The 25150-nt window shown below is 40.3% G+C and overlaps 1 protein-coding gene and 1 long non-coding RNA gene across 2 annotated transcripts in view; one reads left to right on the top strand and one right to left on the bottom strand.

The window, feature by feature from the left end:
* Window positions 1-19661, top strand: part of yjefn3 (YjeF N-terminal domain containing 3) — a 47387-nt gene extending 27726 nt beyond the window's left edge. Inside the window, exons 2-6 of the mRNA XM_032525068.1 lie at window positions 3761-3869; window positions 13117-13227; window positions 18267-18380; window positions 18903-19053; window positions 19327-19661. Coding sequence (XP_032380959.1) covers window positions 3761-3869; window positions 13117-13227; window positions 18267-18380; window positions 18903-19053; window positions 19327-19523 — 682 coding nt within the window. The 3' untranslated portion in view covers window positions 19524-19661. The remainder of the gene's footprint in view (window positions 1-3760; window positions 3870-13116; window positions 13228-18266; window positions 18381-18902; window positions 19054-19326) is intronic.
* Window positions 6069-9481, bottom strand: LOC116695035 (uncharacterized). Its single transcript, XR_004333334.1, has 3 exons — window positions 9394-9481; window positions 6812-6813; window positions 6069-6082 (listed from the first exon to the last, which is right to left on the bottom strand). It is a non-coding gene; the product is annotated as an uncharacterized LOC116695035 (long non-coding RNA).
* Window positions 19662-25150: the final 5489 nt, after the last annotated feature.

The raw sequence follows: 25150 nt of genomic DNA, 5'->3' as shown, positions 1-25150 counted from the left end.
GTAACTGCAGCCTACTAATGAATGTTATACTGTCGTCCAGGAAAATAGTTTTCTTCTTTGTGTCTTTATGAAAGTACTTCTTGCTTTGGTAGGGAACAGTTCAGTTGGTTGACTAGGCTAATTTTACAGCCATGCTAGCAGCTCCGTGATGCTGTCCCCAGGCACGGTGTAGGGCTATGAGCTAATGTTAAAGTTAGCATGCTAACATGCTCACAATGACAATGCCGACAAACTTTTACCAGGAACAACTTTACTATTTTAACCCTCCAAGTGTGGCATGTTAGCTAACATTTGCTTGACATGCTGCTAGCTTAGCTAAAACATAGCTCAAAGATATCATCAAGTGTGATGAGCAGTTATGTTCATGTGCTCTTAATTTTATTTGCCAGATGTTCTTTGGTATTTTTGTAGAACAAAATTATCCATTATCCATCTGTTTCTCTATAATTCTGCTTTGAAACATAGAGCTCCCCTGCCAAGTGTAGTACAATGAGGTTGGAAAGATATCAACTGCAATATTTCACTTTCAGTTATTTTAATCACGCTACTTATCTCACCCACAGGGCATGCTGAAAAGGAGAAAATAAGCCAAGTTGACAGGGAGGGGGGAATGTGGTTACTTCAGTCTTCCAATGTTAGAGAAAAAGAAGCCCTTCTGATATTTAGTGAAAAATAAATATCTCATATGATACAAGGATGCTTTGCAGCTGCAGACTATGGCTATACAATACGTGTTATGAGTATTTGTTGACATTACAGGGTAAATTTAGCATGTTTGTGAGCTACTCTACTTATACTGTAGGCCTATCTGTTGCAGGGCTTTTGCATTGGATTACATTATATTTAACAGGTGTTTTTATGTTCACCCATTGCATTCATATGGTATTTTGCTATATTTTTTCCAGATGAGGATGTTTATGTGAGTTATTTCTTTCAACAAATACAGTATGCTGGAAAGAATGAGAGCTGATTATGAAGGACTAGTGTTGCTCATTTTTGCACACTTTGCAATTGTCACACTTTCATCCACACATTATATTTTATTCATGTGTTGACATTTGCATTTGAATGTTTTTAAAATCCACAACTTCTCCATTATTGTTTAATTGTTTCATGATTATCTTTGCTGTACACACTCCCAGTATTTGCTACAGCAGTGTCCTCATTCCCCCGTAGGAACCATTAATGTTTCATTTTACCTTATCTCATGTGTCAGGTAAACAGACTCATTTAGCAGGTTGTGATCAGCAGTGCTACAATGAAGATGACACACTGCTGGAGCACATAACATGTAGCATGGGGAAATCAACCCTCCCTCAGGGAGGCGAGGCTGCTGGGTGCTAATGGCTGTGGCCACAGGTGCATTACAAGCTAATACTCATAAGGCCTTATTTTCTCTGCAGCTGCTTTACACACACACACCACACACACACACACACACACACACACACACACACACACACATACATACGTACACTTCACATTCCTTTTTCTTTAAATCAAGAGCAGGGTCATTTTTTGCCTACCTGCTTTTCTTTAGAAGCAATTTGGTTTGGAAGCTTCCAGCAAGGTCCTTATTCATTCATTCATATTTACCGGTATACAAATGGTTGAATTAATAATTATGCATGTGATGCAACTGCTGGTAATTTTAAAAAACATGCAGTATGTGGCATAAAACCATCTGTCATTGGTTTTGAGTCTATCATGAATGCTGTGTGCTGCTCCCTTGTGGTAGAGCCTCTTGGCTAACATAAGAAACTGAGCAGTACACCCACAACACTGTTCTGTCAGAAATGTTAAGGATCAAGAGTGAGTGCCTGTTCAGCAGCACCACCATGTGATACTATCAGTCCTGGGTTCTCCATAAACAACAGCACAGCAGATTTGGAATGTCTTTACACAATTTGGACTGTTACCCTTTTTGGTTTTAAAGGCAACAAAATATAATAGCCTAACCCCATGTAGAATCAAATTGGCTCAATTAAAACTGCAAGGAGCTCAGGTGCTGCCTGGTGCGGCAAACACAGAGCGAACCCTGTGGACCAAGGTGAACTTTCTAAAGATCAACTTGTCACAGTGACTCAGGAAACATCCCTGAGGTGAGCCGTGGGTGACTGCTCCACTGGCACAGGTAAATGCCAGAAACCCCACTTAGTTACACTGGCTTGCTGACACCCACACCCACACACACACACACATACACACACACACACACACACACACACACACACACACACACACACACACACACACACACACACACACACACACACACACACACACACACACACAGCATAACCCAGAGATTTAGATCAGCACAAAGCCCAGAGAGAACATAACAAAAGTGTTTTTTTCTGTTTCTTACTGGAAATTGGAGCTGAAATTGGGCAGACAGTGGCATTATACAACGTTGTTACTACATAAATGATCATTTATGTACATCACACTTCTAATCATCTGTGCGCAAATGTCTGATATTATAAATCCTTTGGGGTAGTTGAATATTCTGCACTCGTCAGTATTTAGTTATGTATAACACATGATGAAACAAGAAAAAGAAAATGCAACCTAAAGAAAAACCCACAGGCACACGTCATCTTTCATTTATGCAAAGAGCTCTTCATCTTTTCTGAGAGGTAAAGATTTGAAGTGGAGCAGAGCGACCCTGTTGCAGCAGTGTTTTGACCCTTTTCTCATGTGCTCTTATTGGTCTGCCATAGTCTGGTAAAATGAAGGGTAGACGCAAACATGTAATCACTCTTTCATCCTATTTTAGCTGCTGCATTAATCCTTCTGCTGTAGGATTTTCTCTCTGTCTCTTTGAGATGTTTTAGAGTACAGCAAAGTGGGAAAAAAAAGTAAGACAGCCTTGTTTCTAATTGAAAGTAATTGTGTCATCATCCAAGATTTGTCATTGAGCTGCAGTACTGAGGAGGACCACCAGGTGTCTGTAGAGTAAAAGGAATGGATATGACTTTGCGGAATTAGATCCCTAATAAAGACCTGCACCTGCGCACGCACACACGCACACTCACACACACACACACACACACACCACACACACACACACACACACACACACACACACACACACACACACACACACACTGAAATCCCATCATCAGGTTGGGTTCACATATATCCAGGCACAACCTGGCATATGTAAGATACCGTAAAGTCCACAATTCAGTTCTTCACCCATGTTCTGTTTTGAGTTTCATGACCGTGTTTTCCAGAAGTTGTGAAGGTTTGAGTAGACATTGATATACAGAAAGTCTTAAAAACTCACCTAAAGCAACACTTGCTGCTTATAAGCAGGCATGTGACAACCACTCAAGCATGTATGCCTGTAAGCAGACCAATTTTACTGTGTTGTAAAAACCTTTTTAGTGTCTCGTGGGTCATTGTGCTATTCATACAACCACCCAATTATGTGTTATTTCAAATAAATCTTACCTTGTATATGCCTGCTATTACTTGAATTGTAGAGCTACCATTTGTACAGTACATTCAGGCAGAAAAGGACATTTCTTTCACACTACATGCACTTTAAATTCTGTGCACTTCTGCTGGTGGGCTTAATGATGTGTGAAGCCATTTACAGTAATGAGGTTTAGAGCACACCAGTGACGACATGATTCTCTTTCTAAACACCTCCACTCAGAGTTATGCTGATGATGATTTTGATTGATGACGATGATAGTGAATAATACCTCTTTTGTTTACACTATGTTGTGTCCTATTCTGTGTCTGACAGTAAAGGGGAGGCGGCAGCTATCGAGACTGAGCTACTGAGGGACTACAGGTTTGGACAACAGCAGCTGATAGAGATTTGGGGACAAGCATGCGCCCAAGCCATCACTAAGGTCAGCACACCTTCTATTGTCCAGATCTCCTTTGTCCGTAGTGTGCAAGTCTTTGTTTCTGTTTTTCTTCTATAAGTAGGTGGTAGAACACAACACAAGGCAGACTCTTTTTATGTTTTTGATTCATTTATAATCCCCATCCATCCTTTTCCATCCAACCATCTAAACGTATGTGGTCATGGGTTGATCCATCTGATACTCTCGCTACAAATAAAAGCTCAGGCAAATAATTTCATTCAAGTATGTGATGTGATGTGATTTGTGTGTGTGTGTGTGTGTGTGTGTGTCTGTGTGAGTGGGTAAGTATGTGTGTATGTGTGTGTTGTGTCTGCATTTAAATGTGTTTAGCCATGTTTAGCTCTTACAAAGCAGCAATTACATTTTTCTTGCATATATTTTATGTTTTCCATGAACTGAGGAGTTGTATCTCCTTTTCTGCTCTGCTGTCTTTGTATTGAAAATAACAGTAAAATGTGACATTTAATAATTAATTGTACTACATTTAAGAATTGTTAGTTTTTTATCATCTCTCCTTTTACCAATATCGAAGCTGTACATATTAAGACAAAAAGATGGGTCAAATCTAAGGAAGTCATGCATACTTTCCAATTACTGTCCCTTTCTGCATAAAGCCATTCAATCCAAAACAACCATTAGAAGTTCAGGTCAAGTATAATCAACTGTGGCCTCAACCAACCCACTCCTGTGCAAATCTGTTTAATAGCCTCCTGTGTATCATTCAGCAAACCCAATTTTTTTTCTGTCGTTCTGGGCCTCTGTACTCATTAGAACTCTCAGGTAGACCCTGGTGTGACTTTTTGGTTGTACATGAGGGTAAAAAGTCACAGCTGCTGCAACTTACACTTTCCTAATTTGCATTGCTAAATTACAAAATGATTTGTGGAAAGGAAATGTTCTAACTTTCAGTGACATTTACTTCCAAACATTTGAAGGGAGGCAGAACATCTGAGCCCACTATGTGGCAGCCCTCCTCAACCACACGGGTCCAGAACCACAGCTCTTCTTCTCTGCGGTCTGGACTGTGTCAAGCCAAGAGTGTGTGTCAGTAGAGGGCTGTTAGGAACACATGTGGTTCCCTTTGACCAGACCACTGGCTTGGTTTAACGCCACAATGGTTTCCTCAGCGGACTCTTCAACAGGCTGTGATGAATAAGAGTCTGAGCTACAAGACACATGAAACCCTGCGCTGCTGTCAGAAGGAGGGATGAAAAGAAAAAGAAGGAAAGAGACATTGACAGAAGCAGAGACACAAATGAGTGGTTTTCAGTAAAAAGTTACAAAAAAACACATCAACAAAAGTGATAAAAGCAGTTTAACTCTCATGTTGTCCTCGGGTCAAATTGACCCATTTTCCTATATCAATCTTCTTTTTAACTACCCAAACTAACATGATGTTCCACACAACGCTCTTTGGCAAGTACAAATCTCTACTTTCATTATTATTCAATTTTATAGCATTTGAAAAAAACCTTGAAGTGGTTTTGAAATAGTATTGATTAAAAGTTGCCATATTCCCGTCCGTGATTATCCATTAACATACATTCCTTAAATTTTAGTTTAAATAATTCAGAATTTCTTCTTTTATCACTCAAAGATTAGGTATAATTTTCCATTAAAGGGGTTTATTGAAGTTTATTGACCATAGCAAAAGTGTTGTTTTTCAAGTTTATAATTTAGGGATAATAGGACATATTTTACATCTCTACTCAGAAAAAGCAAATAAGAGACAGACACAAGAAAGAGAAGAAGAAGGAAAGACAGACATTTCAGAGATATCTGATCGGAGAACCACTGTTAGACTGGAAAAATCTGAGTAGGGATGAGGTTGGGGTGGTTGATGGGTCCTAAAACACAAGACTTCCCACCTGGGGAGCAAAGTTTGTGTCCTGGAAGAATGTACAGGGAAAAGACAAGACTTCACCTGGAAATGGATGGACTGAGGTTATGACACAAGTCACAAACTATTTTCCTAATCTCATTTAGTCATTTTAGTGCCTAAACGTGACCGTCACATTGACTTTTACAGTCACATTTTGTCTGCTAAACGTAACTCCAATTTATGGGCAATTTCATAAGATGTCATATGAATTGTTGTGCATACGTTTTTGTACGATGTCACACGAATCCATTGATGAAAATGCATTTCGGTTAGCAGGATTATGGAAAAACTACTGGCCCAATTTTCATGTAAACTCGGTGGAAGGGTGTAGCATGGGCCATGGAAGAACATTACATTTTGGAGAAGATCCGAATCACAGGACGGATACACAAATTAACTTTCACTTTAGTTAACGGCAAACCAGGGTGTTTGTGCTTCGTTCATTGATAATCTAATTGAGCATTTAACAGTTAGAAAGCCAGATATTTCCCCTCAGGAATTGGTGGAGACCAAACCAGAGCTAAAAGGAGGGTTACTACATTAGCCAGGTGGTAAAAGCAACTACAAATTAATTACAATGTTGCTCCTTGTCTCCTGGATGTGTAAATAAGCAACTATCTGCTAACATGACAACTTTATAAGGTGATAATAAGTCAATATTGTGTTTGCAGCTTGTTGCGCTGCGGACTTGTGGCCAAGAATCTTTAATGCAGATTAAACTAGTGTTTGTTTTAGTGTGTTATTTGAGTTGTTATTGCATTCATGATTGGACCTAATTTTATGCTTTTAATTTATTTGATTGTATAGGTATTCTTATTAAACACTACAACTGTATTATTGTTTAACCAAACAAAGCTATTACATTCTTGGAGGGTGAGAAACATGCAGACACAACAGCAACAGCCTGAAGAAAATGAAATGGAAAAGAGAAGAAGTAAAGGCTGAGACAGGCAGAGTGGCAGCATCAGAGACTGTGTGTTCTCCCCTCAGAGTGTGTGATTAAACCCACCACATCCACTTCCCCTCTATTATCATCAGTCACCGCTGGCCCCATGCCTGGCCCTCCACCAACAGTCCCAACAGCATAGCCTTACTAGACAAACATGGCCTGGACGCTGCGGATCACTGCTGCCCACGGTACGCTACTGCTTAAATGACATCATTGCTATTTAAGGAAAATTACAGTAGATGGAGATGCAGACAGTCTCATTTTGCTGGTTTCACTGTTGGCCTACTGCTGTTGGCTTCCAAGTGTACCACAAAAAAACACCTACGCTGGCTAGGCTGACACACAAAGCCACACACGCATGCACGCAAGCACGCACGCACCACACACAGTTCTTGTGTAAGTCATCCCTTCACTGTTCCAACAGCTGCAACCACCAGACCAGGTCCAGACTGTTTGTGTGTTTCTGTATCAGTCTGAGGCTTTTCAACACCTGAGGAGATGTTTTTTGTTACCACACAGTAATGCATTAATCTATAGTTATCAGGAGCCACAAGACTGTAGTTTAGTCATCTAGTACAAATAGTGAAGGCACTGTTTTTCTGCATTATGGAGTGTATTTGTGTTTCTAGGATCATAGTTGTGTTTTCTCAGGCTCAGTGTGTGTTTCAGGTTAATTGGTGCTGAAACAACATGTGCCTTCATCATTTATTTCAAAGAGGTAGTCCCTTGGAGACTTATTACAATCAAGACATCCACATTTTTAGGTGTGTATGTGTTTGTTTGTGTGTGTGTGTGTGTGTGTGTGTGTGTGTGGTGTGTGGGGGCGGGGGGGGGGGGGGGGGGGGGGGGCAGTACTCTGCATGGGACCCTGCACTATCCATCCATCTTCGTCCACTCATCCGGTATCAGGTCGCAGGGGCAGCAGCTGCAGCAGCACTGCACTATCCAACCTTTCTTAATGTGGACCCTTCCTAATTCATCCTCCTAAAGCTCACACTGTATTTCATTAATAATTTATTGCAAAACTATTATGAGTATGCCCTTTTCTGTATAAGTTGTTTATTTTTTATTTTTGGAAATACGTAAAACTCAGCTGTAGACCTTAAATGTCCAATCAGCAGCAAACTGAGAAAATGTCAAGTTTCCCAGATGAGCAGATAAAATTAAGCGACCAGCGCACAAACCTGCTGAACAGATGCAACACACCAGCTGTCTGTACTGTACTCTGTACAAACCTCCTCCACTTAAAAAATATCATAACTATCTCAAACACCGGAAAACATTTCAGCAAGTTTATTAGCCTAAAACGGAGTCGTAAAACCTTGTTTTTCTAAAATAATACTTTGTCATTTGTTGGCAAGGCAGTTTGAAATGTTTGAGAATTTTATTAAAAGAAAATATATTAATCTGGAATAAAGCGCATCATAGATATGTATCAATATACTTAACTTAATATAAGAAAGGAGTGAAGCTGTCATCATAGCTGATACAAAATCCTTAAGACTGAGACTGGCAAGTGTGTTTTGGTATTTGGTATGTGGCTTTTTTTCTGAGGGTGTTACACACCAGTGAGGTCATTCTATAAAATGACTTAAGAAGCTATCAAATTCAGTATCTACTTAAAGAATGCCGCGTTAATCTCTCTGTTTTCATTCTACAAACTGACAAACAAAAAAGCACTTTCAGTTGCACCAACACTCCTCTTTTGCTAATTGCTTTCTCCATTTCAGTGATCCATGTGGAGGCTTGATATCAGAGTAAATGAGTTAGGATTAAGAGGTGTTAGAGTAAATCAGGCTTCTTTTCCAAGTGAGATGAGACAAATGCTTCAAAACACATCAGAGTGCTGCCTGAATTGATTCAGCCTGCTCCCTTTATAGCTGCTTACCAGTGTGTGGCTCTAATGGTTTCTCCAGCAGCATGAAACGGCTCCAGCAGTGATATTACGGATCCTCCTGACGGCTCTTAACATTAAGAGAAAAAGCCATTAGCTGCTGATGTGCTCTTTTGGATGTTGCATGAAGGGAAGCAAGAAACAGAGACAGACAGTGCAAATGAAGAAAGACTAAACTACTGTAGTTTTTTGGATTTTAAAGCTACATTATGGTTATAAAGGCTAAAATGTTAGCAAACAATTGTCTGTTTACAGGAGATACATAGAAAAATTAGCATTCATTTGACCACCCTCTAGCCACCTGGTAAATTCATGTCCAGTATTCACTCTCTTTTTAGCTTTGCTTTGCTGTCCACCAACTCCTAATGTAAGAAAAAACTTTTCCTTGAAAAATGCTATACTGTGTTCACCAGCTAGTCGCTAACTTAGTCTGTCTGCCATTTTGAATTGAAAAAGTTGTATATCAGAGGGATTTTGCTAAAAATAACCCAAAAGGAAGTCTGTAAAATTTGCAAGGAACTGCAGAGTAGGTTCATAATTAAACTCTTTCATAATCCACATAGTAATTTGATCCTTTATTAGCATAAAAAAATATTGATTGGTACAGCATTAACTCTACATCTTTGTTTCTTTAATCCACATATGTTTTATTTTAATATAAACACTTGCATGGGCGAGTTTAAAGTCTGTCCAAAATCCTGGAATGTTTTAGTGTGCTGATGACGACCACATAGGGTGGTTGTTTAGATTTAAAGGTCACATATTATGCTTTTCCAAAAACTTCAAATAATGAGGTAAACGTATTTTAGACAAATCCCTGTGAGCTACAACGTTCAGATTTCCAACTATTCTGAACACTCCAGTATTTTCTACTCACAGTGTTCTATGATTGGTCATCTGCTCCAAGTAGGTAGGACTGCAATGTTGTTTTTTTAAGCCACTGCAGTGTTAACATTGTCTCATGTAGCTACATGCTAACGGCAGTAAACAGCGTCACCTTGGCTGCCAGCGTCGTTAAATTCACCGGAATTCGGGTCACATTACTGCTGAAAACTTTTCAAAAAGTTAGTATTTGGTCTAATACCCATTACTTGCTATTAACTAAAGTAGCCACATGGTCTAAGTTAAGTAAACGTTGTCATCTTGGCTGCCAATGTTGTTAAATTCACCACAATTCCAGGTTGCATTACTGCTGAAACATGTCCAATTGGGTTGTGTTTTTTTCAGAAGCTTTATCTGTGATTTTTGATAGTAGAAAGTGCTGATTTGTTCCACTACAATCTAACATTAGCATACTGCTAACTATTAAGTAGTTACATGCTAATGCAACATAGCTGTAATCTTGGCCAATGATGGTCATGTCTCTTCAAATTCTGGTCACTTTACTGCTGGGACATGTCCGGTTGTGTAATATTTGGTTTCAAAGCCTTTATTGGTGATTTTTCATGGTACAAAGTCCTGCTATTTACTTTGTTGCGGTAGCTCTAGCTTCAACTAGTAAAACACAGAGCGGAGGCTCCTTAGTTTCCAGGAAGCGCGTTGGCCAATCAGAACCAACTAGTCTTTTTTGGGAGGAGGGATTAAAGAGACAGGCACTACAGGTGCAGCAGCCATGGGCTGTTAAAGCATGTAAACATGTACTAGTACATCTACAAAATGTAAGTATATTTCTGAAAAGTTCTTTGTAGCAAAGATAACACATCAATCTAGAGTTTATTTTGTATTAACATACATTCTTTACTTAAGACTTATATAATGACTAGTTAAGCATTCACTACCATTGGTGCAGGGTAGTGGTTAGCAACTGATATCTCACTTTATCTCCAGGTACGCACAATGCGTAATTAATGGTAGTGAATGCATAACTATACATTTGTTAATGATTAACCACCACTCAGTACCAATGGTAGTGAATGCTTAACTAACCATTTGTTACTCATTCATTTAACAGTAACTACCAGTCGGTTTAACAGTAACTAATCATTAGTGCTTGAATCTCAGCCAATCAGTAACTACTCATAACTAACCATTCGTTACTCCGTCATTCCTCATTTTGTTCCTCATTTGTTAATCATTAACTACCTACTTTTTGTGTGTACCTTATTGTACAGTGTTACCCCCGACATACTATATCATGACTTTTTTAATCATTTTTTCAACTTACTATACTGTGACTTCTTTACCACTTTTCTTAACATCTTATATTGTGGCTTTTCAACACACTATACTATCACTTTTTAATCAGTCATCCCGACATACTATAATAGGACTTTTTTTTTTTTGAAATGGACATTTGTGAAAATACATGCATCCGGCGGAATTTCCTGCGACATTCTTATTAATTAGAACCATTTCTACTTTTTCCAACAACTTCACCTTCTTACACATTTCAACCAGCAGCTTTTCAATAAAACCTTAATATAATCCACTTTTGTTTGATACATTATTGATATTATTCAACATTTCAGTGCAATTTATACTAATTAAAACCATTCTCACTTTCCCAACTGTTTTCATTTCTTAACCTTCCTCTTACGCAATTTGCCAGCAATACAGTTTAGCTTTAGCAATTTAGCTTCTCAGCATTCATAAGCCTTTTCTAGTTAAAATTAGTATTTCCCTCTATAGGGTGCAGCTTATAATGGAGACATTATGCCACACACACTAATTAACTCAGTGCGATGTTTCATTAAAATCAGATTAGACAGTGTGAAACTCACTAAGAGCGTCTGTTTTGAATATTGAATATAAAAATGAAAGACGCTCTCCTGTTTTACTGTCTTCCACTTTTAGTCTCTACTTCTGTCTCTTTTTCTCTCAACACCCCCTGCTCCTCTCTCCTAATATTACAGCCACATGGCCCTCAGTGACCATAACGTTCTCTCCTCCATCTCATCGAGTCTGTGTGATGATTTCTCAGCTGAGCGGTTATGATGGAGGTAACGGGTGCTGTCTCTTCTCCTGGATACATCGCTCCAGTTCATCTGAATCTTGTTATTGGCAATTATACAATGTGGTTAACGGCCTATTTTTCCATATGAACTTTGAATAGATTAGTGGAAGTGGAATTAAATGGATTTTATGTGCTGTGGCCGAATCTCTGCCAATTTTTGAGCTCATCTCCAAACTTTGGAGGCCAAGGATAAACATTGTAATTTCATATACTATAATCGTTAATGGGGGCACAATAAAACATTGACTGAAAGCCTTGTAATAAAGGGGTAACAACTCATAAATTATGTTGTAACTACTTCCTGATTATAGGATATTTATAAAATAATAACATGGCACGGTGATGTAGTTAAGAGGAACCACAAAAAAAGGAGCCCAGGAAAATTTGTCTTTCTTATGAGGAGCTCATAAATTCATTATAGGATACGTTCATATACTTATCAATAAAACAAAACAAAAGATGTAACTGGCTGACTGTAACCCATATTCATATTTGAAAAACATATATCATTTTTAATTTAGGTCAGAATAAGTACTTTTACCCTTTTATTTTCAGACTTCTTGTTTTGTTCCATTAATACGTTATGTACTTTCTTTTATATGAGCTCCACAATTACAAAATACTTGCACTGCCATTTATCCAAACCATTACTGTGAACTGCGGCCGTGGACTATTTATGGCGGTGACAAACCTTGGCTAATTGTTTTTACGACTTGTGTTTTGACACACATTTAATTGGGCAGGATTTCCAAAAGTCTGCGAAAACTGTCTACCTCAGTTCAAGTTATTCTTCTATGAAAAGGATGCTGTGACCTTTATAATGATGAGCAATCATTCCATAATGTAATAGTGCAGAAACTCTCCACTGAACAACTGTGGAAAATGAAGGCAGACACTTTCAGGGCTTTCAGTTATGATCATGACTGAGACACACACACACACACACACACACACACGCACACACACACACACACACGCACTCAGCACTTCTGTTTAGGTGTGGAAGGAAAATTAGCCACTCAGGTTGACAGTTCCTCAGGCAAATACCTGTCTCGTTTAGGAAGGTGCAGGGTGATTTACAAGGGAATATATGGCCAGCAAACGAGGCAAATGCCAGCAGATCGCTGCAGCCGGGGCCGCGACGGAAAGTGTGTTACACACACGGAAGCATCCCATGGCGTGGATACTGGTGTTTTTTCCACTGCTGCCAGGGTTGTATTAATTAGATTGGACATTTTCTCATAGTAGGAAGATACAATATAGCTGGGGCCATTTCCACCCTCGTCTGGCATGACGGGCATGCTGCATTCAGGCCCTCTGAGTTTGACGGAGAGGCAGAGGCACAGATTGGATGACCTGCGAGGCCTGAGCCTGAGGGATAAATACTGCATAGTGATGACCTGCTATCTTCCTCTTGCTTTTGTCTCATTGTTCTCCATCAATAACCCTGTCTGTTTCTGTACATCTCTTCTATCTCTGTCTTATGATTTTCCCTCAGTCACAATCTCCTGTTTTTAACTGCCTGTTCCTCTCATTCTGTCTCTCCATCAGGCCTACCCTCTCAGCTCTCTAGCAAAGAAGCAGCCAACAGTGCTGGTGATCTGTGGTCCGGATCAAAACGGCTCCATCGGCTTGGTGTGTGCCCGGCACCTGCGCATATATGTAAGTAAATTAACCACAGTGTATGAAAATATTTTACAACACCACACATGGTCCATTGTGAAACACAGTCTGGTCCTTACTGAGTCATTTAGATAATATCACTATAAAAAACTACATAAAAACTTTAACTTACGTCAGGATTAACAGGGTATCCTCTATACAGGCCCTCTGCGCTTTACAGAATTTCATTTTAGCTCCTGTAAAAGGTTTGGAGCAGTTATCCCATTACCCTCCCTGCAAGGGCACTCAGACAGTCATGATATCATGCCATTGTTACTCTTGTTAAAGCCGTCTGCCGCTTACGCTCCACAGCCACGATATGATGTCATAACCATGATGTCTGCCTCTTAGGCCACATACTGACTGACATTTTCAAGACTAAATGTTTTTGGTGGCAGGATTCATCCTATCTAAACACATTACAGATCCCGACTTGAAGTTTTATTTATTTTTTCACAGATTATTTCAGTACTCGGTGCTGTAGTCCCATCCCAGTCTATGACTTTATTGGAAGGGAAATATTGGATATGTGTTTTGGGGATCTTTGGTTTAGCTTGGAATGCATCTCTTTACCATAGGTCTGACATTGTAGATTTATAGTGCATTGATAGTTCTGATTAAAACCATGTTAGACGGACTCTGATGGCTCCCTGTGGAGTCTCTCTCGCTTCATAGCTTCCCACCCTGTCTTTTTACTTCTACATTGTGTAAGAATTTCTCCCATCTAGCAGTGAAATTATATATGACAACCCACTGAATATCACTTTTTAGCCCTTCCCATTCCAAGCGCGTTTTAACTCCTATGGTGGCCCAACCCAAAATTAGCTCTTACAATGCATCGTTTACACGCAGCTGTTCGAGCCACTCCAATATTAACTTTGGTCTTTTTGCCTTGCCTGTTGCGTTGTTGTTTTGATTTTCTTTTTCGCTTCCTTGGTGACTCCATTACGTTGTTGAGAATATCCTCCATCTTCAGGCAACTGCCGGCAGTCATGAGTAATTTCCCCCTGGCATTCATCACGGTGCCACTCATTGTAAAAAGAGCGAAAGGCGTGCGTATGTTCCTCTTTGGCAAATGTATTTTAAAGATGGAGGCGCAACATTGTTGCTGCCATTCGAGCGAGTTGCTCACATGTATTCTGAAGGATTCTGAATGGCAGATTCTACGCGTACGAGAATACTTTGATTAGTTGGTGGAAGTCATTACACATGAATGAGCTCATATTTGTGAAAGAACAAAGGTTTTTTTGCTAAGAATCAACTCAAAAAATTACACAATGTAGGTTTAAGGCCAAGGATGAGGTCAGAGGTCTGCGCAGAAGGAAATGTTTATTGCTCTGGCATTGCAGAAATAAATGAGGAAAAAAGTAAAACAAGTAGGCATGGATTTGTCTTTTTTTATTTTGCATTATTTTATTTCTTTTTTTGTTGCTTTGTTTCTACTGTTTTCACCTGCTGCTCTGTGTATTTGTCACCTCTTGTGAAACATTTGACTGCATCTTGAAATGTCCTATATCAAAACAGTTTTATTATTAATATTTTGAAAGTGACTGCACTCTACAATAGGCCGACTGGGACTACAGTTGTCTGACTTGGGAAACTTGAGTACTTACTTTGGACTGTGACTCGCTCTAAGAGTGTGTGTTTTTCATGGTGCGATGTGATCCCTGTCAGCAGGAAGACATGCAAGCATACGCGTGAGACATTACAGTACCCCACACCACACACCCACAACACACAACACACACACACACACACACACACACACACACACACACCACACACACACACACACACACACACACACACACACACACACCGTCTTGAGCGCTTGATGCAGAGCTGTGAATGTGATTAGACAGAGCATAGAAATGAATGATCAGCTGCAGGCATGCAGGCCAACTTGCTTCTCACGTCCCTCTAAGAAGTCTGTGTTCACACAGAGCATGTTTGATTATTTCCACTGTTAGGTATGGGAAAAAAACACAGTGTTGCATACCGGAAGACACAGATATCCCTTGATCAAAGCTAATTTTGGATGAGAACAATAAACATGTCCTATTCACATTAGTTCCGGTGTATTGTTCATATTAAAACAACTGGACATGATCTTAAGTTTGGCTCATTACTTTGTGCTCTATAGACCATCCAAGCTGTGTACAGTAAGGATGGGACGCTGTTGACCTCAACTGAGGAGGTAATAGGGCGGTGGAAGGAGCACTTTGAGGAACTCCTAAATCCAGTTGACACGTCCTCTATGGTAGAGGGAGAGCTGGAGGATGATGGGGGATTGTTGTCAAATTCCCTGGTGGAAGTCACTCAGGCAAAGCCCCAGGGATTGATGAGAGCCGTCCAGAAATGCTGAAAGCTCTGGGTGTGGAGCGGCTGTCTTGGTTGACACGCTCTTCAACATTGCGTGGAGGTCTGGGACAGTGCCTAAGGAGTGGCAGATTGGGTGGGGGGGGGGTTCGCCACTCTTCAAAAAGGGAGACCAGAGGTGTGTGCCAATTACACTTCTCAGCCTCCCTGGTAAGGTCTACTCCAAGGTGCTGGAAAGGAGGGTTCGGCCAATTATTGAACCTCGGGTTAAAGAGGAACAATGCTGATTCCGTCCTGGTTGTGGAAAAACGGATCAGATCTTCACTCGCGCAAGGATCCTGGAGGGAGCCTGGGATTATGCCCATGTCTTAGATCTTAGAGATAGGGGAGAAGCTCAGTCATCCGAGAGGAGCTCAGAGTAGAGCCGCTGCTCCTTCGCGTCGAAAGGAGCCAGTTGAGGTGGTTTGGGCATCTGGTAAGGATGCCTCCTGGGCGCCTCCCTAGGGAGGTGTTCCAGGCACGTCCAGCTGGGAGGAGGTCTCGGTGAAGACTCAAGACTAGGTGGAGAGAATATATCTCCAACCTGGCCTGGGAACGCCTCGGGATCCCCCAGTCAGAGCTGGTTGATGTGGCTCGGGAAAGGGAAGTTTGGGGTTCCCTGCTGGAGCTGCTGCCCCCGCGACCCGAAAGCGGATAAGCAGATGAAGATGGATCTATAGACAATCACTGAAGGAAAAAATTATGTCTGATATTAGTCACAATATAATGGCATGAATGGCATGAACAAAATGCAAATATTCTTTACTATATAATAAGGTTGTCCCACCCAACCTATTGTCATCATATTCCGATAAAGTGCACATAAAGTGTGATGATGTGATTATTCGTAAGGAAGATTTTCATTTGCTTAAAAAAAATATTTATATTTTTCATTTGTGTGATACCTCACTCTTTCTGTGCTAAAGCTGGACTAGTGCCTTCATTTTACACGTCTTAAAAACGAAAGCGTACAAAAGGCCGTCAATCAGCTGTGGTTGTTGGAGTGGATGTAGCGCAAGTGGCGTGGATGCACGCTCCACCTGACGGAAAGGAAAAATACACTTCTTTTTTGCTGACGCCAGTCTCTTGCTCTTTTCTATTTCTGTTTTCTTATTCTGGGTGAAGAAGAAGACTGTTCCTAAAAATTGGATTTTGAAAATGTGTAGTCCTATATTTTTCCTTCTTCAAACTTGCTGGGGCCGGGAAGCGACAATGCCCATTACCAGCAGCTGTGAGTCAAACGCGAAAGGCGGACCAGTATGTCCTGTACGTCTCTTACCGGCTAACGAATTTCAGGATGGCGCATGACTATGGAGAGTCTACAACAGTTCATGCAAGCGCAAATGTAAAGCACATAAGAATACTAGGAATTAACGGTGGTGGTCGATATTCATAAAAAAGGACAAATTTGTGAAGGGCAATGCAGATGTTGATAATGAACAACCAAAAATCTTGACACAATGTAGCTTTAAGAAAGTCCTTGTTTGTACCCTTTTCATGGTTCTGTCTCGCACATCATTTCTGTTCTGATTGCATTTGGTCTGGTTGCTCACTCTACGGATGATCACAATGGAGATGACGTCAGGTGATGAGTGGCTGTGGTTGTTTGAGTGGTTTAGGATTACCAAGGAAGCAGCAGTCTATCTCACCTGACAGACACTTCCTTTGTAGGCAGACTGTTTTTCACTAAAAGGCACAAATCACGCCTCTTTGTGGCGCTAGAGAAAAAGACTGAGGATCACCAAATTCATTGGGATGCATCCTCTGGGGACCATGAATGGTTGTACAAAATTGCTGGGCAATCCATCCAATAGTAATATTAAGATATTTTAGTCGGGACCAAAGTAATGGACCAACAATCCAAACCAACTGACCAACATTGTCAAGCATAGAGCCATTCTGTTGGCAAGGCTAACAACTAGGACAGCAGTTTGATTGCAATGTGTCCAATGACCCAGTTACAAAGAAATATTTCACATGAATCCTGCTGACAATGTTGTGTGGATTAGCCAGAGTAATGGCACATTGCTCTAAATCGATCTTAATCTCCTTTTTTTTCTTTTTTTTTTAAGTGTTTAAAAGCCATGAGTACTCCATTGCTGCTTTAGGATTGATAAGTGGATGAATATGTCAGTCCTGGGCAAAATCAAAACAAACCTCTTTGCATGGCTTAATAGGTGTATGTGAGAGAAAAATGGGTAAACTGGCATTTTAAAAGTCATTATTAGGATATTTATCAATTACCGCTCACTCACACACACACACACACACACACCACCACACACACACACACACACACACACACACACACACACACTTCTGACAGTGGTTCCTAGGTTTTAAGATTTATCTTGGGACCGTGTAAAGGTCACAGGTGCTTCCTCCTGAGCATCACAGACTTTTCAGACTGTGGGTGTCTGGATTTCTACTCCTCTCAGCTTCCAGTTCATAAGGGAAGTATTTATTCAGGAAGCAGAAAACCACCAAAGCGTCTGATCACTGGTCCACAGTATTATTACTTGTTGTGAACTGAAGTCCAACTCTATCATACACATTCAATCATGTCAGTGTTGGCTGAAATAGTTTTGATATTACGAAACCTTTTCTCCATTCTTTTCTCCTCCTATGTGGCCCCCCGACCCCACCTTTGTTGTTTGTCTCTGTTGCCTTGTCTCACACAGGAATATGAGCCTACCATCTACCACCCTAAACGCTCCTCTCAAAGTCTACACCAGGACTTTACAATTCAGTGTGAGAAGATGGACATCCCTTTCCTCTCCTATCTTCCCACAGAGGTCAGCAGCATTTTTAACAGAACACAACAATTTACATTAGCTTCAGTGGTCTTGTAGTTTGCTATAAAGACACATTAAAACTGTATAATTTCATTGAAAGTATGAACTGCTGATTAATTTGTAACTGTAAAAAATGTCTTGTATTAAAAGAGTAGTTTAACATTTTGGGAAATGTGCTTATTCACTTTCTTTCGTGTCCAGAGTTAGATGAGAAGATTGATACCACTCTCCCATCTGAGAGTGGTATTAATTTTCTCATCCATCACTCTGCAAGAATGAAAATATGCACATTGCCTAAAATCTCAAACTTTTTAGGAATGCGTTGAATTGTGGAATTGGATTAGATCAATGAAAAAGTTAAGAAAGACCAATTTTTTATGTGACCCTTTTGAATAAAAATGAAATGTCTATTACAATTACTACCACTTGTAAACCCTTATTGATGATTATTTGATTTGCTTTTATATGCTGTTATTCATCTTGCAACCCACAGTCATTCATGTTGAGATGTGTTATGTTCAGGTGCAGCTCATAAACGATGCCTACAACCTAGTGATTGATGCCATGCTGGGCCCAGATGCAGACTGTGCCAACATTAAGGAGCCCTACCCTGGCATTCTGGTCACCCTGAAACAAGTCAAGATCCCCATTGCCAGTGTGGATGTGCCCTCAGGTAAGTGTTCATGCAAACTATAGACATCAGGCGGGAAGCTCAGAAACACAATTTGATAAATTAGCCTCCAGGCAGCTCCCTGGGAGCCTTGGCTCGGCAGGACTTTTTCAAAAATATGGAGGCCCACATGGAGGATAAATCTTACGCTACAGTTGCCTCAGTGTGAGCTCATACCCCAAATACACTCCCTGCTGAGTTTGAGCACAACAGGCTGAACATTACCACAGTCCTTCTCCCTTTAAATTCCTCTCCTCCTTTCTGTCTTTTTCTCAGGATGGGACGTAGAAGAACCAAGTCAGGATGGCATTAACCCAGAAGTTCTCATCTCACTCACAGCGCCAAAGAAGTGCGCCATGAGTTTCTCGGGGAAGCATTTCTTGGCTGGACGCTTCCTGCCCTATGACATCCAGAAAAAATACGAGCTTAACCTCCCAGATTACCCTGGCACAGACTGTCTTATAGAATTGTAACACATGGGGAACACAAGAGCCAGTGTGGCCGCTGTTCATTTTCAAAAACGTACATTTGAGTTATTCTCTTGTTTTGTATTTTATAGATTTAATGTTAACAGCTCAGTTGTGTAGATCAGGCTACAACTTAGCCAAATATGCTGTTGAGCTAAAGTAAAAGGATAATATTTAGAAGCTGTGGTTTCTTTTTAGGGAATGGCATGAGGAGTTTTTTGTGTCAGTCTACTTGTAAAAGCTGTAGCATTACACTGTTTTCTGATTACTTTGCAAAAGACAGAAATATCTTTTTCCACAGTCAGAAAAGAGAGATGATATTTGTGAGATGCCAACCACATGGAACATTTTTTCGTCTTCACAAAATGTTCATGTCTTATGTTTGACTTTCTACTGAAGTGTGCTGCTGAGATGAGATGTTGTGTAGGTTGGACATTTAGAATTTTCTGTTAATGTGTTTTTGGTTAGTTTTGTCCGCCTGCCATTCTGCATTACTTTGGTTTCAGTTACTTCATTAACTGTTAAAAAAGGGCCAGACAGTAGTTGTCCAATAAAAAAATGTCCTTTTTAAGGATTTAATTTCTGGTGTTTTCCTTCACTTGAAGCTGCACTAATCAGTATATTTTATATTAACAATGACTCGTGGTTGTATACCTCTGTCTTTGCAGAACATAATGATGATGATGTCACAGTGAAGTTGATTTTTAACCTTTTCGGTCATCACTTCATCATTTAATACTATTAGACATATGAAATGTTGTCATAATAAGCGTATAAATTCTTAGCCAAAAAGGTTGACACAGTGACCTTTGAAGTACACCAAATTCTAAATGCTTCATCCTTGAATTGAAGTGGACATTTGTGCAAAATTTAAATAAATTCTATCTAACCCCACTGTGACCCACCTGATCAACAAATAACCTCAGATGGACACAGTAAACAACTAGTTAATGAACATAGTGAAGCAATTAGCAGCTAAAATACCAGATATTTTTTTCCGGAATTGGTGGAGACCAAAAACAGAGCTTAAAGTAGAGTAAACATTGGACTTACTGTACGTTTATAAAGTGCACAAAAACATGACTCAATCAGTTTTATTTGACACTTCAAATCGTGCAAAGTTGTTATCCCATCAGCTCTTCAACTTGTACATGATTCATCATTAAGCAGAATGAGGCTGCCAGATAGGAACATGAAAAGAGTTACAGGTTGAATGGACCAGCACTCTAGGACACAGCCAAGTCTTGGCAAAATGACACCACAGCTCACATCATGCTGCTGGAAACTGACGGAGGCAAGGAGGCAACCCAGCTCACTGATGCCTGCTCACTGGCTAGCAGGATCAGAGAAGTCGCAATTGGTGTTCCTCCATGCTTGCCTCAGTGCCCCTTCTGATGCAGAGGTGGAGATAGATGCAGAGATGGTCTTGCTTCTCCACGTAGTTGGGATTGTAGCCGTAGGTCGTAGCTGGTAGCCATCTTTACCTTTTCCTCTGTGCTTACTCTGATTTTTACATTTGAAGAACTTGACTGGCCAGGCTAGCAAAGGCAGCAGAAGACTGCTGAGTTGATTTCCCTATGCTGATGAGTGACTTGTAGTCATGAGATGGCCGCAGAGAGTTGGTCTTACTAGCTTGAACTCATTTTCTCCACCTTTTCCTTGTGTTTACTCTAATGTTTGCATTTGAAAACTTGACCAGTCATCTGGCTAGCTAGCCCAGGCTTGCAGGAAGTTAGCAGAGTCTGCAAGAGAGTGGCAAGTTGATTTCCCGATGCTGATGAGCAACATGCTATCCCCATTGATAAATAAAATTACTTCTTTAATGAATTATGTAAGTTTCACTTTTTCACTTCATTTACTTCAATTTATATAGCACTTTAAAGCAAACAAGTTTGCACCAAAGTGCTAGAACGGGTAAACCAACCAGCTCGGTCTGGAAACCTGCATTTTAAATTCTCCTGTTTCAGTTTACAATTTTGCAGGAACCAATCACAAACTGGCATGTGTACCTGGCGGGCTATTGGCGGGTTTAACACGATGAAAATAGAGAAGTGACCAAGCAGCTTCATGTTTACCTTTACATTCAACATAGCGGCCGCCAAAGCGCAGCAACCCGTTGATCCCGCTGTCCCTTCTACGTCACCCAGATTGTTGCTCTGATTGGTTGAAGGACTATACACTTGCAAACAGAGTCATATGAACTATGCCCGTTGGTCCCGCCTCTAGTGCAGATAAAATACAGAGCAGACTCCCCAGACCAAAGCTCAATCTCAAATCTGTTGAGCTTGGCTTGGTCTGGTGATAGCCAGACTACCAAAGTGCTTCACAAAGACTAAAACCATATGTCCACCAGCATAAAAACACACATAGATTTTTTTCTTCAAAGCTGGAGTAAAAAATCCCCTGTGGCTGTTAGTGATGGCGTCCCCAGGCATCTTCAGCAGGGTAAGTGCTTGCTAACACAGACCCTGAACACAGTTCATTCTGTTAAACAACAATCTCTAATCATGAGGCCACCTAGCTGTGTTACATGCACACCACATGCAATTAGTGTTGCGCCTCTTAGGTGAGCTCATGCTGTTACTTCTGTTTATCGGTTCCCAACTGGATTTGATTTGGTAATGAAAGCCACAAACAGGTGTGATCATAATATAATCAGCTGGAGAGGAAGGCACCTTATTATTTAGCTCAGGGCTGCGGGGCTTCAATAAGAATGACTAAGCAAGACTTCTGTGCTATTTATGGATGAGGTAATGACTATTTATACGAAGTTTAGGAGCTTCTTCTGTAGCTCTACTAATGCACTAATGCCCGTTGTGTGTGTGTGTGTGTGTGTGGTGTGTGCGCACACGTGTGAGTGGGTGCAGAAAGTCAGTGAAAAGGAATGTCTATTTGGTGGTGCTCGGTGGTATTAAATCTGTCAGAGGTGAACAGACGAGGGTTTTAGAAATATGTCTGAGCTCTCAGTAGTCCTGTCTTTAAATCCTGTCCAATCCCTGTCAGGAAACAACGACTTGTCACCACTTTCTCGTCTGTGCTTTTCATGAGAGCTGCTGAGTAATGAGTTTCAGAGTCGTCGGTGGCCCGTAGAATTGAACAATCATAACTGACAGCGGCACTTGTAATATCCAGTGAGAGTCTTCCATGGAGAAGAAAATCCAGTCAAATGATTTTGTGGAGTGAGGCAGAAAGTTTGATGTAGTGCTTTGTGTTGTACAACACTCACAATTTACAGGGTCTTACAGGGCTTTAAAGACAAACAATCATTGCATGCGTCATATTCTTAAAATGTGGGTTTGTTTTACATATTGATTTCCTGCATAGAGAAAGACGTCTGTACAAAAGAAGGTTTAATGAAAGGTACTACAATTCTTTATTGTAGTTTCACTGAGAACCTCTCATATGAACCTGGTTAGGAATTTCTAGATATGTTTATTGTTCAAAAAGTTAAAGACTTAATTCCGCTCTTGATAAATCTTAATTGTGACAGTGGTGGAGGAATATTCTTTACTTAAGTAAAAGTAATAATACAGCAATGTAAAAATAATCCATTACAAGTTAAAACCCTTCATTCTGTGACCTACGCAGGTAAAAGTACATAAGTATCATCAGCAAAATGTACTTAAAGAGTCAAAATAAAAAAGTAAAATCTACCCTGTGGCTGACAAAGTACAGTATTATGAGTGGGTACGTAGCTTAGTCAAGATAAATTTGAGGGGTCATGAGATAGACAACACTTATTTATTAACAACTCATAACACCTGAAATGCCAAAACAAGGAGCTGTAAAATCATTCAAAGACAAACAGTAACTATACAGTCCCTGACAAAAGTCTTGTCGCTTATCTATTTTGTAGAAGCACCTGCTATTAACCTGACTTTTAATTAATCAATTGGTGTAAGAAATAGCTCATATGAAAAGCTAAAACCCTCCCAAATGATGTTCAATGCACTGAAATAAATTAATTTCACTAAAAAAAGATTATTTAAACAAGACAGAAAGGTCAAATTTTGGCAAGACAAAAGTTTTGTCGCCTATACATAAATTGAACAAATTTACTACAAACACAAAAATATGTCAGCAAATAAATAGTGGTGCTGTGAGATTCAAATTTAATATCTTGTATGACTTCCATGAGCTTGAAGGACTGCATCCATGTGGTTTGGCAAGGATTCATACAATGTCTTGATGAAGTCATCAGGAATAGCTAGGAAAGCAGTCTTGCTGCCTCCCAGAGTTCATCAATATTCTTTGGCTTGGTCTTCCATGCTTCCTCTTTCATCCTACCCCACATATGCTCAATGATGTTCATGTCTGGTGACTGGGCCGGCCAATCCTGGAGCATCTTGATCTTCTTCGGATTGAGGAACTTTGAAGTGGAGATGGAAGTGTGCGATGGAGCACCATCCTGCTGCAGAATTTGGCCTCTTTTATGGTTGGGAATATAAGAGGTAGCAAAGATGTCTTGGTATTTGAGACTATTGATGTTGCCTTCCACCCTGCAGATCTCTCGCACACCCCCATACTGGATGTAACCCCAGACCAGGATTTTTCCGCCACCAAACTTCACTGTTTTCTGGGTGAATCTTGGATCCATGCGGGCTCCAGTAGGTCTCCTGCAATATTTGCGGCAACTGTGGTGTAATTCAACAGAAGATTCATCTGAAAAATCCACTTTCTTCCACTTCTCCAGCATCCATCCTTTTAGCAGGCTGTGGGCCTTGGCAAATGCCACACGTTTTTCAATTGTCTTTTGTTTAGTGCTGGCTTCTGGGCACTGATTCGACCATGGGCTTGGTGGGAGCGCTCTGGACTTGCAGTGGAAAATGGCTGGCCTTGGATTTTCGAGCCAACAAACGGTCCTCTCGAGCAGTTGTCTTGCGGGGTCTGCCTGACCTGGGCTTGTCAAAAACATCTCCAGTGTCTTCAAATGTTTTTTTTAATCCTCTCTACTTGACGCTGAGACACATTGAAGGTGTCTGCCACATCAGCAGTGGATCTGGTCTTCAGCCTCTTGATAATCAAAACTTTAGTCTCAGGGTGAATCTTAGGCATGTTTGCAGAGGTCTAGTTGCAGTTGATGTGAAGGTCTAGTGTACTGGGGTTGTTTTTATACACACCAGAGACCTAATTGATCCATTATTAGTCACAGGTGAAGCTCATATGACAAGGCACAACACTTATGTCTTTGCAAAAATTGACTCAATGGGCTTTACCAAGCTGTGAATATTAGAATACTTTTTGACAGTTTCTTTTTGCACAGAAACATTATTACAAAAGCTGTTGGGATTAAAATGAGCCATTTCTTGTAAATAAATCTTGATTAGAAATATATTTCAGCGGCACTTTAGGTCAATTTGTACACAAGCAACAAGACTTTTGTCAGGGACTGTATCTGCTGGATACTGTAGTGGACTAAAAATTACACTATTTATTTATGATAGTGGAATAGAATTAAATGCTCAAGTAAAGTACAAGTACCTCAGAATTGTGCTTAACAACAGTACTTTAGTAAATATACTTAGTTACTTTCCACTGCTGAACTGTTGTCAGGGTTTGAATATAGAAATCCTGAACTTATTACCAACCTTTATCAAGATGCAGACCATCCAGTGTGTGACTCATGTTAATGT

The sequence above is a fragment of the Etheostoma spectabile genome, chromosome 9, assembly GCF_008692095.1.
Source record: "Etheostoma spectabile isolate EspeVRDwgs_2016 chromosome 9, UIUC_Espe_1.0, whole genome shotgun sequence".
Taxonomy (NCBI): Eukaryota; Metazoa; Chordata; class Actinopteri; order Perciformes; family Percidae; genus Etheostoma; species Etheostoma spectabile.
This window is presented reverse-complemented; position numbering and strand designations above follow the sequence as displayed.